At 45.0% G+C, this 12,692-nt stretch overlaps 1 protein-coding gene across 1 annotated transcript in view; it reads left to right on the top strand.

Moving 5' to 3' along the window:
- Nucleotides 1-12,692, top strand: part of T265_00362 (hypothetical protein) — a gene marked incomplete at both ends in the record, with an annotated part of 52,306 nt that overhangs the window by 24,945 nt on the left and 14,669 nt on the right. Inside the window, 3 exons of the mRNA XM_009164107.1 lie at nucleotides 3,366-3,507; nucleotides 5,759-5,953; nucleotides 9,098-9,253. Coding sequence (XP_009162371.1) covers nucleotides 3,366-3,507; nucleotides 5,759-5,953; nucleotides 9,098-9,253 — 493 coding nt within the window. The remainder of the gene's footprint in view (nucleotides 1-3,365; nucleotides 3,508-5,758; nucleotides 5,954-9,097; nucleotides 9,254-12,692) is intronic.

A 12,692-nucleotide genomic window follows, 5' to 3' on the forward strand; every position in this document is an offset into this window, starting at 1 on the left:
GTTGGAAAACATAGATGATGTTGGGTTACTCTGAAATGCACCACCTTTGGTAACGGACTCAGAAGAGTACGTCCACCACTGTTGGAGTATGAGGATTGGAAGTGTGGTCAAGAGGTTCAGCATGCCTCTGAAGGAACATCACAACTCAGCGCGATTGACTTTATCGAATGCCGCTTTTAGATCTTAACGGATAACAACATTGTTTATGTTAGTGTTTAAGTGTGGCGCAACATAACGGTGTGGTCAGTTTACGCTTGACGCGTTGGTTTTGACGATTCTGCCTCACGGGTTCAAGTGTGTTGATAGCCTAGGAGCGATAGCACTCCGACGCCTCGAGTGAATACCTCTGGATTGCAATTGGCATGTTCAGCGAATGCACGGCCAAAACATGACCTTACACTTTGAGGATACAAAGCGCATGCCAGAGGAAATTCATAAACACGCGCCTTCTACTCGGAGACGAGAACGATTTCGTCGGCACACTCCAGGTCGAAAAGGTTTTCGTTAGCAGTTAGACGAATACCATCGGGTTGGAAGACCAACTGCGTTCGCCTCATCATCCCGTCGGTCGCGAAATTAAGTAGGGATGGAGAGATCGGTAACCCCTGAAGGGCACCAACTTGTGTACAGACGATTTTAGAGAGCTCTTCAAATAATCTCACGCCCGGAAGTCTGATAATACAAAGAACCTCTGTTCACAAACATAAGAGGCACTTCTTGACTGGCAAGCATGTCTAGAACAGACCAGTGAAGGGAGAGGAATGTACCTTGGAAATCCAAAAGTACAAAAAATGGTGGGTCAGCGCAACCCCTATCAGGTCGGGATCTCGCTGGCTGTTCTCGAGTCGTTGTTCGACAAGCCACCATAGGGCGACGAAGGATAAGTGATGTTAGTCTTCTTACGACTGAAGTCAAGCTGATTCCCTCTGATTACCACACTCACGCGAAGTCCTTTTTCGCAAATGCACTCAAACAGCCCAAAAAAAGCGCTGACTGAGGACTTCACCCCGACCTATAGCTGCCACCTTATCGTGGTGGTCGGGCTTGAGTGTTGCAGTAATCCCGCGGGCTACGTTGGCTGGAACGTCGTTCCACTAGGTACAACAATCCCAGGAAGGCCAAAGAGGAGGAGTCAGACCAAGAGCAGCGATACCCCGTTCAACGAGTAATCGTGCTACGAGGCCGTCTGGGGGCAAAGTCGTACTGTCCTTTGCGACAGGAGTGTGAAGGCAGTAAGGTGTTTCTTCCAGGCGACCAGCATGTCCATATATATATAGAAGCAGCGATGCTACCGTCCCCCGAAGAAGGACAGGTCAGGAAAGGTCGGCCCTAAAAACCGCACACTCGGATCGTCCAGCGGTTGATCGTGGATTGGGAAGGCCATGGCAGCTTCTGTGAACCTGCTTCATCTGGGGCGTTGGCGCCACATGAGCTTCTTTGTCAGGGGTCGAGCTTACAATGCTTCGGTGCGCTCCATACTACTATACGGATAAGAAACCTGACCGCTTCGCACCGAGGACGTCAAAAGACTTCGATGTTGATGTTCAACTGCCGCACAGCCATGAGAACAAATGCCGACTACCGAGTAGAGAGAAGGGGGAAGGGTGAGGATTTAATCCCTATGAAGAGTGTTGGAGAACACGGCGACTATACTTTGGAACGGCAACAACGTAAACGTGTCCGAATATCGCATCGGAGTAAACTGCTGGGGGGTTGTTTCAGTCTTTCATGAATTTCAGTGAACATAGCCCACCATACAACTACCAGTGTACTGGTTACATAGTACGAAAAGTTACATCATGCACTCCAGTGTTACCGGTTACGTGCAAAGAGCATCGAGCGGAGCTCAACCAGAAAGTCACGGTGATCCCACAGTACTCAGTTCTCTATCCACCCTTATTTTGCATTAGTAGGCATCTCTCTTGACCAAATATTTCTGGGGGGACTGACCTATCTAGGGAATCCACAGCTGCCCTGAAGTCGAGTTACCTAGTTTGGTGCTGTTCACGCATTCGACATTATATGAGTGTGTGATCAGTGCACCATTTCACTCGACAACTGTCTAGCCGCTTTCAAATTTCTGTCTCATGTTCCAGGATTCAGCGTCGTATTGCTATTGAACCCAGTAACCTCGCTTTGACAAATGCAAGGCTTACGTTTCTATGTTTCGACCACGCGTAGCATGCTTTTAACAGAGACGTGATAGTTGAGTACCCTCATGCAGCTAGCTACGCTCAGTTATTATATTCGGGTTTCATAAATTCAACGATGATCTGTAGATAAAGAGTGGTGAATGTTCGCAAGAACAACTTGTTGGCCTGCTTGCGTAAGGGTTCGAACACTAAAGGCGGAAATACAAACACACAGTCTGAATAAGGAAAGCAGGGGCAGGTGTGTGGCGATTCGCAATTTTTCACTCTCCGGAGTATTTGACAGAGACGCTGACACTGCGTAAGAGGAGGGTCAAGAAAGAATGGTGTGGAAAGGTGGAGAACGTTCGCAGTCGCATATTTGCGCTTATCCGATCTGTTGCATACTGTGAATAGGGTGATCTGGTCGATGTGATATGAAGCCACACTATTTTGTGCAATTCATAGCTTGTGCGTCGAGGGGGATACTCATCATTATCATCGACAACACGACATCGGTGTTCAACACCGATGCTTCGCTGCCGTAGAGGGGGATACCACAGTACACTCCGACCTGAACAGGAGAACGTTTAAGTCCTCAAACAAAATATTTGGTCTCAGAAATCTGACCACAACTTAGGTTGGCATAAGGCTACCACGGTTGCCACACTTGCCCCAGTTCTCAACCTGGAAGGCCAGGAGACTGTTTATAAGGCCAACCTAATAGGAGAAAGTGAATACCGAGTGGGGATCCAGGAATACGACTCAATGAGTTGCTGAGGTACGCAAACATTCTACCATAATAAGGTCCAGCCTGTTGGCGATGTTGCTAGTTGACGTGTATGGAGACCTACGGACGAACTGTACAGTTTAAATATGGTGCGTACTTCATCTACGATAGCAAAGTGGTGGGTGTAAACCATGGTGAGCAACATTCGTCGAAAACTTCAGCTGGACTGCTGGAAGTCACTGGAAACTTTCATTAGCATTCATTCTTGGTCAGTTGAAATGGACAGGTCAAAATCAATTAGGTATGTACCGCTTTGCTTGCGTGTGGTCTGCTCTACTCGTCTTTCCTTAGCCCGGGCATCGCACAAGTCATCGGCGTATGCATCTCACAAGTTATCATTTTCTGATTCCTAAGCCACATATGGACCATGGTGTTTATGCTCTGTACTACTTCATTTCATTTCCTTTTATGTAGCATTGCCTGTGTTCTTTATTTTCTCATTTCAGTGACACCATACTCAATGAGCAATCCATTACCCATCAGCATCAAACCCTTGTTCAGGAAAAGGGCTTTACCTTTCATGCTTATAATCAGTTCCGCGCCAAGTGCCTGAGGGACAGAGAAGCTAAAGGAAAGGGACTCTCCCAAGTGAGCATCGCATATTTCTGTATACCGTAGACTGTGTTGTCATTATACCTTACCCCTTTATGAATGGAAGCCTAGGCGCAGAAGCGAATTTGTGAATTATTTTGTTTGACTGTTGGTCATTCAATTTTCGAGTTTTTAACTTCTATTAACCATGGGTTTTCCTTTTCCAGTAAAATTGATCCCCTCATTGTGACATGCAAACTGCTGCTGTCCAACGGAATGCAAGAATTTGCTTGCCTTACTGCCTATCGCTGACACCTTAATGCAATGAATGTGCAGCCCACGTTCATGTACATACTGGTCGTGTATTTTTGGTGAACATTGCATATATAAAAAACAGTCGAAATAGATGTGTGGTCAGGCGTTCACGCAGAAACGTGGTCGCTCGGACCTCGCTCCAGGTGGCTACTCGCTAAGGAGTTCACTAACTTGCGCCAACTCCGACAGGTTCGCGACATTGTCTACGCTTCGGCCGCTTAACTTAGGTATGCACGACACCACTGATTAATTGTACTCTGATGGCAGCGTGCTATCGTTGGTTTGGTCCAAACGTCCATCAACTTCCCTCGGTGTTTTCTAAACTGTGGCACCGAAATGTTCTAGTGAACGGTGTGCTGTTGAATCTTAGGCGGGCATTTTTCCTGCACTTTGTGCCGCACTGTGGACTTTTGCCGCCGACTACTCGATACTGTCCTTGGCTTTTGCTTTTAATTGTCTCAGTTGAAGTATTGCTGTTGGACTGAGCTTCATGAAGAAATCGCTGTTAGACATTGTTCTCTTAGTTGATCAATCGGCATATTCTGTACAGTTTAGGTAGTTTTTTCTACCGTTCCTGCTTTTTCCTGCGTGGTAAGTTTCTGACTGAAAACCGGATCTCACCAGGTGCCTCATGCGTTCAACGGCGAATCAACGACATAGCCGTGAAGGGGTTTCACATTAGAGGAGAACATGAACTCCGTGTCAGTACTTAGTGTTACCGAATTGACTTAAAAGCCGCATGGTGACCACCAACAATTGTAGGACTGTTCTGCGGGTTACAATCGAGTATACAAGTGCCTGAGAACTGGACTCGAACGGACGCCGGAATCAATGAAATGGTTGCATGATGCAGCTTTCGTGTCTCTCCTGTTTCTCTAAATCATCCAAATACTTTTCAGTCTGTACTCGGCTGTACATAGGTTGGAGGTGTATCCTAGAACCGAGGCCCTATATGCCTACGGGCTTCGTTTGTACAGAAATTCCGGTGTTACTTCATGATCATGTCCCGAATATTCTGATGGCAACGGCAGCTCGGGGTGTTCTTGCATCCAATTCACCCTTCCCAAGAATTTGAAAACTTTGTGATGCGTACTGTGAATTTAGCGCACCTGCGACATGACAGTTAACTATCCACCATTTTACACACACCATACTCCTTTATGGTAAAACATTCAGTAGATGCCAAACTCATAACCTTCAATTCTTATTACAAAAGTGTGACATGCTCCGAACTACTGCCGTGTTCATACATTGAGTAGGCCATATCAGAGCCCAGCAGCATCGCAGGGTGATATAGCGGCGGTGTTGGTGATATCGTTGTTTTTGTGATGTTCAGCTGGTAAATATTTTAGTCTAACTTAGTCGTCTCTGCGATCGAATGGTATATCCAGTAGTTTCGGTCGCTCGTATGCTTCTCTTAGCAAACTCCTCGGGAAGCAAGTAATTTCGTTACGATGGTCGTAGGTGGTCTGCTCTGATTTTTTTAAACGTTGCGCGTGCTAACTGAAAAAAGTTCAGTGATCTTGGAATCTTTTGTGTTATTCTGGGGGTGAGATGGACCAGGTGGTTAGAGCACGAATTTACTGGTTGGAACCCGACCTCTGCCTCTCGACTTCTGTCTATGCTTGGGTAATCAGGCAGTATCCCAGCCCTTGTGCCTCCTTCGCGTTTCATTTAGGCACCGAAAGGGTGCTACAGCTGAACGATTTTTTTTATTTCGATTTATTATGTTGGGATTCCTGGAAGAGGGTCGCGTTTGCAAAGTGCTTGTTAATGGCGTTATGGGTGCTTAGTGCAAAATACGACTTACTTAGCTTACTCTGAAACACATTTTGACTTGATCTCTTCTCATGTCCAAACTTCCCTGAGCAAGGTTTTTCAGGATTTGCCCCACCCTGTGCACCTTTAAATATCCTGGAATCCAATGATTTAATTGAGCCTTAATTGAAGATGTCAGCTGACCACTCTCGAAACGTTATTTTTTTGCTTCCAGGAAATGAACATATTGTACAGTTTCTGGTCGTTTTTTCTTCGTGAACACTTCAATCGTACAATGTACAAAGATTTCCGGCGTCATGCGCTGGAGGACGCAAAAGAGGGCGCTCGTTATGGGATGGAATGCCTGTTCCGTTTCTACAGCTACGGTCTAGAAAAACGGTTCCGGAAAGCTATTTTCAGAGACTTCCAGGTAATTTTTCACTTCGGATGCGTTTCCATTATTTATTGTTGTTATTCTTATTATTACCTCATTATCGGTTTGAGTGAGTACCAGTTCTGTAAATTGAGGTTTGCTAATATGTAGTTATTCCAAAACCAGCAGTGCTGATAGTGTTTGGCGTGTTCATCTCACCGACTTGGTACCGACTGCCGGTAGTGCTAAGATTTGTCGAAGTATACTCCAGCCTGAGCGCTCCCTTATGGCAGCCATTAGAGTATTTTTATATTCATATACATGATCAGCAGTTCGAAATGTACTCTTTCAGTGACTATTAGTAGCAAATGTAGATTCCTTAGAAGGCGTTTAAAGTGACGAAGAGAACCGACGCTCACCTTGTATCCGGGGCACAGCAATAATCATCATCGAATGGAAACCTCGGCTACAAGTTGATTTTTGCACTAAGGGCGGAAATTGGGTCGTTGTCTTATACGATCATATGTTTGTTAGTCTTCGAACTAGGTTTCTACTTTCCGAAAATAAAACCACGTTTCTACCAGATTTCAATTCCTAAAGCCTTACCGTATTTTCAACTTCAGTTGCACTAGTTCCGATTGAAATAAATTCGGGTACATTCCGGTCATCCTACACTGTAGTCCGTCAAAGGCACAAATTGTCATTTATTACTCGTTTTATCCTTCAAGTAAACAAACTAGCGATAAGGGTTGAATCGAAGTTCTTGTGGCTTCCTCAAATTCCGTACGTAGATGGCTTCACTTTGCGAAATTCTAGTGAGGCTTAGAGTCGATTTTCGGTTGCTTCGAGCATTATTATGAAAAACACCAATACCAGTGGTAGCGCCATTTCTTCGCTGCACCACGTGATTTCAATACGTACGAGTGGATACACTAATTATGAAGCCTAAACTCTCAATTCGGTTGCACTTCTTGAGTGTTCAGGTAAGCATCGTGTACTTCTGAACTATATATTAACTGTGAAACCGCACTTTGTTGGGAAACGTTGTCTTTGAACTCGAGACCGCTATTACTTCGTCCGGCGTGTAGAACCTAATTGAAATCAACCCAATGACCCTAAGGTTGTTGATGGTTGAGTTACTAGCGGCACTTCATTACAGTGGCATCAAACGAAGATTACCATCCCTACGGACCACACTAATTTTCGACCTTCTCAGTCATTGTAAGGAGAATTTTTGTGCGCTTCTCGGTTGGCTAGGAATTGAAAGTGTCGTTCCATATTGATTTTGTACGACGATAAGCTGATGTGATAGTGTGTCCCCAGCGCACCGTGCCACAAATCCAGTTCAACTTATTTGAAAAGCATAACAGATGCTGGCTGATCTTTACGGTGCACCATGGTAACAATCTCGTCTTACACCTGCCTGGACATCGCCAACTGCCAATTATTGTCGCTCTGATTTCTCATTCGCAAGTGCTCCCGTCACAGATATTCTCTGCACACAGATCGATTAGCAGGTGTGAACCATAACTCCAGATGGAGTATTGTTTTATCCGGCCATCGAATTGTGATGTTCATGTGAACGTTGACCATTTGGTCTATGTTAACGTTGAGCGCAACTTTTCAACTATAATAATATAATGCACAAAAAACACGCCGCTACAATTTCGATCATTCATACGTAGGCTTCACGAGTTCGCTGATGTTGCAGTTTGCTACTTTTCCACCAGTGATTGCTCGTTGTTGGAGGCGCTAGTCTTGATGTGCGGGTCCATCAGGTGCGTAATTGGTTCATTTCTGCTATTATTATCAACATACGTTGCCTCAGGCCCCATTCGAGGACCTGGCATTTGTCAGCCCAACAATTTTCTGGTCAACGCTTCTATAGCTGATTGCCAAATCACAGATTATTAACGAGAGACCCTCCTGCGACACTGGCGTTTCATCCACATGTAAATTATGTACCCTTACCAGCGTAGCTAGCTTCTCACTCGGGAACGTGTTATTTTTCAACATTCACCTATCGGTACTGCTGATCCGGTACTCCCACGTATCCGGGTGACATTTCTCTAGTATTGACCGAAGCATTAATCCATCAAATGTATGAATCGTACGGCTACGCTGTAAACTCTTCGCTAGAAATGCATGCCAAAAGCACCCGAAAATTTGCACTCACGGTTTGTTGCGTTAGATTGGGAACCGAGTTTAAGTTAGAATCAGTTGCAGGCAACCGTTTTTCTACCCGAGTTTTGTTAGGTCACTGCCTGAACTTCGTTAAGCTTGTCAGTCAGCTTTATAACTGATTTCTTCTATATGCCTGCCTATAACTTGCATTTTCAAGGTTTTNCTTCAAGGTTTTGGATAATGGAATGCCGATTGGATACACCGCAAAACATTATTTCTTTTCACTAAACATTCAGCTGATGATCGTTCTCTGGGGTCACCTAGTAACACCAGCCTGAGAGGCGTAACTCGATTCAGAATGGACGATGAATGCCAGTAAATGAAAGAAAGCCGTCATGTAGCGACTGTCTCTCAGGGAGGAATATTTCCCTTCCCCGAACCGTGTGGGTCATTTGGCTGTCGTTTGGTACAGGAATTTTCATAATGAACCCGCGGAGATTTCATCAATCTTCCTGAGAATAGGGTGCTCATCATTTTGAGTCTTACCGTATGATTTCTCATCAGGTCGGTGATACTTTTCGACTATAATCAAATGGATTTATCAAACCCATTGACCGGTCCCTCTACGAGATTTGGATATGGGTGTGAATAGTGGTTCATGTGGCAAATAACTTCTACCCTCTCACGACTAGTCGATACGTAGGTACCTGTTCTAGTTGTTGAAATCAATTCTTCGGTTCAGAAATCGATGTGTTGTGGACTATGAAGTTTCGGTACGTTGGCACGTTTGTTACCTATCACCACGAAACAACACGAATCCAGTCATGTCCAAAACTTTATCGTCACCCTTTGTTCATAGCTTTGTAACGGCAATCCACTTGGTAATCAGCAAAAGGTCACTTCAGCAAACAACTGGTGTTAGTGGCCAGTAAACGTATTGAAACTCACCCTCAATAGTGATAAGCAATTTTTGTGACACATGTAAGGAACTTGATCTTGCTTTTTTTCTATGGTGACTCTGGTCGCCCCACATTCGCCCCTTTCTCCTCTTACGTTTGTGCTACCCCGTTTATCTAGGAGGAAGCACTACGAGAATACGATGCGGGCCATCTGTACGGGCTAGAGAAGTTTTGGGCGTTCTTGCATTACAGTCGGCGAAAGGTTAAAGTGGAGGACCGGTTACAGGATTTACTGGATAACAAGTACCGAACCTTACAGGATTTCAGGGTCAATGTGAGTTGCTTCTCTTGCTTTGTACACTATTCTAACCCTCACTTCTGGTTCTGACCAGTCCTTATGCTCTCCGTTGTTTTAGTCCACGTAGCTTGTGTTTTATGATTGTAGAGCTGGTATACACTGACTAGGTTGGTTAGTTTCTCCATCGGAAATAGTTAGCCAAAGGCCGCCGCGTTCCCCAGTAAATTTGACGTGCCGAAATCCCCATTTATCAGTAAAGTAACTTTCTGGACCAAATAAGGCTGTATAGCGAAGCTTACTGCTACAATTGGCCTCCACGGAAGAAACAGATCGTTATTGGTAACCGTCAACCATAGTATTGCATGCCTCGAAACCAATTTTGACGTTTCCGCGTTCACGCATCAAAACCAACTGGATTTCGGAACGAGTGCTCTAGTTAATGCGCGAGACGCTATCGATGCGAATTCGGTTAGACATTTTCTCAATAAGAGGAAAGCGATGAAGCTAGAAAGTCCAGGAGATTGGAATGGTTGGGTCAGTCGCGAGTGCGCGAAAGCTGTTTCAGCTATTCCGTAGAATTAACTAAGGAAACCTTCTAGTGAGAAATTAATTGCGTCCGAATAATCAGTTTTTAAGTTACTGGGCCGAATGCCCTCAATAATAAGTTAGTTGTTTCTCTACGCATCTACCCATCATTCATTCAACGCACTTGATTCCAGTCTAGTTGTGTCAGACTAGATGCCCTCCCATCCGGCTGCTACCCCGGTCGAGCTTCCACCAGCATTTTTCAACGGAGCTTTGACGCTTGATGTATCTCTATCGATTTCTTGTATACCACTTCCAATGCTGGATGCCGGATGCTACCGCCCGGTCAGAAGATTTCACTCCGTTTTTTATCCCATGATACATAGTTTGGAGTTTTGCGTAGTAACCGTTTCTGATGTCTACTGTGAACCATAAGTCATCCCATTTGCACCTTAGTTCCAGCCTCCTGATGGATTTTTCATCGATAAAGTCCGGCGGCGCACGAAATCTGAATCAGCGAGTCAAACCTGGTCCAAGGATCTCACGACCCAAGTGATCCGCAGTACATTTGATACATGAACGCTTATTTTTTCACATCATCCCTGGTTTTCCTACCACGGTTACCGACTATCATTCTCCGAACTCAACAATGGCTCAGGCACCAGCACCATAGTGATGTCATCAGCTCGGTTGTACACAGCGGAAACGTTCTAGTCTACGGACAAAATGTTTGTTCTTCCATTCTCGTTTCCACTGTTACCCATGCTCCGGAAACAATAATCTTTGACATCTCTGAATATGTTGGCATACATTCACGCAACCCTGGTCCCGCCAGTGTTGTCCAGTTGCTTGCCTTTCCGTTTCCGGTGTGGTGCACTGTGCGGTCTACTGTGTTCGTGATGCTTCCTTTGGCCTTTGCCGCCCAAGCTTAGTGCCGCTTACCCTTTTGTTTCTTTCGTGGTTCGGTTTGGATCACCTTAAAAATTACCGCTATGATTATAATTACTACTTGTGTACATACCCGTGGACTGAGTGAGTTACTTCATACCTTGGTACAAAATCGCTTTCAATGATCTTCATTTTTCGAAAAAATGTTCAGTGGTTTCGCGTTCGTTTTTTTAGCTCACCCAACTTCGAATATTCGTTCAAGCATACGAAACCTGTTGCATTATCTCCGACTCTTCGTCTTGCGTTTACTACTTCGCTTCTGTCCCCTTCCTTCTTACCTTTCAGTCGCTGCTTAGGTTAGCCCATTGTATGGCTTACAGTTAAAAGGCTTTATACAGATGCATCTCCTGCTAGACTTCGTTTATTTTCTTCATTTCAGCGGCTGCGTCCTGATTATTCATTCATTCTTCTCTCTATGGCTCACAGATTTCACACACTGAGTAACACTTCTCCCGTCTCATGTTTCCCATTACAATTTAGTTGGGACACAACGTAACTCTTTCACACTGCTATCGTTACCCCCAGTTTCTCCACTTCCCCTATGCATACCATTTGAGCTTTGTGCATTCTTTATCTTTCTCACCATTACTAACCTTTACTACTATTATTGTTGGAGTGTGGACATTTTCATTTTTCCCGCAATGGTTTCTACTCTGCAATTTCACTGTGTGTTTGTTGTTCTCGTGGGCGTGGGTGTGCATGTGTGTGCATTGTTTAGCCTTAGAATACTTGCGCTATTTTTATTTACGTCCAGTCTCTATGAACACAGGCGCACACAACACTGTCTATGTGACGAAAATGACAATAACCCGGTCTTAGCCATTCCGAATCTACATCATTCGTTTTCTGATTTGCGCGCGTGGGTTGAAAATACACATGGTTGCCGTTCACCTGTTTCTGATGATGATTACTCCTGCCTTTTCCCTGGCTGTCTGTATGTTTCACGCTGTTGCACCCCTGCACGGTGCTAGACGGAAACGTGAATTGCGGCTGGAGGAAGGACTCGTTAGTCGAGCATTTTGAAATGCAAATGAAAGCAAAGAAACATAGGGTGACCCGTTGTTTCTGGAGAAGTTCGTAGGGGTAGAGGAATAAATATACCACGAGGTAGTGCCGAATTTCAGCGGATCGGGGAAAGATTAGGCATAGAAGGGTAACATGATATCATTGGTTTGATCAACATGGCATGTCTAAACTAACCCTCGGTGCTACGTCTAGACTAACGGCGATGGTTGGTGCTGAGAGGGCCAGACAAATTACCCTTACCTCATTGAATATTGAAGGAGGATTCTTCACCGCATATTCCGGGGTAGGTGAATTTGGTTTTGCACAGCTATACGGCTTTTGACAGGGTGCAATGCTTTTAAGAAAAAAGAGAACTTTTTTGCAGAAGGCAATAGGAGACGATATCCATCCTGAATTATGGAGTACTGAATAGACCAGGTGAACCCTGCTCCATCGTTTCATTCAACGAGAATTTTATTTCTCACCCTCATTACCGGTCTACTGCCACTTCGTCACGCTAGGCAACGAGTGTTTTTGACCTATTTTACTTTTAACTCAGTCCATAGTGCATTTTATGGGAAGAAATACTTGCTTCAGCCGACAGTCCAGTCAGGGTGCATTTTTTAAGAAGACCAGTGCGGTGTCAAGCGAAATCGAGTATGACTGTCGTAGTCTTCAATCCTCTGAACAGCGACGTGATGCGTCCAAGTGTATGCAATCTCAGTAGACTGGAATCATCCCTGCCGCTCTTCGGATTTCCGAACAGTCGTTCAGTGGTTAGGTTGTGCTAGCCGGTGTGATGGGGATGACAACTGAGTGATAAACTCCATGAAATAGGAATCGGTATACGGAAGTCCTCTGGCGATTCGATGGTTGAGTATGCTGCAATCGTTCAGCTGTAGCGCCCTTTCGGTGCCTAGCTGCCATGCCACCCGAAGGAAGCACGAGGGCTGGGATACTGTCAGGTTGCCCAAGCCTAGACAGGGGAAGTCGAGTG

This window comes from Opisthorchis viverrini (assembly GCF_000715545.1).
Source record: "Opisthorchis viverrini unplaced genomic scaffold opera_v5_3, whole genome shotgun sequence".
NCBI lineage: Eukaryota > Metazoa > Platyhelminthes > Trematoda > Opisthorchiida > Opisthorchiidae > Opisthorchis > Opisthorchis viverrini.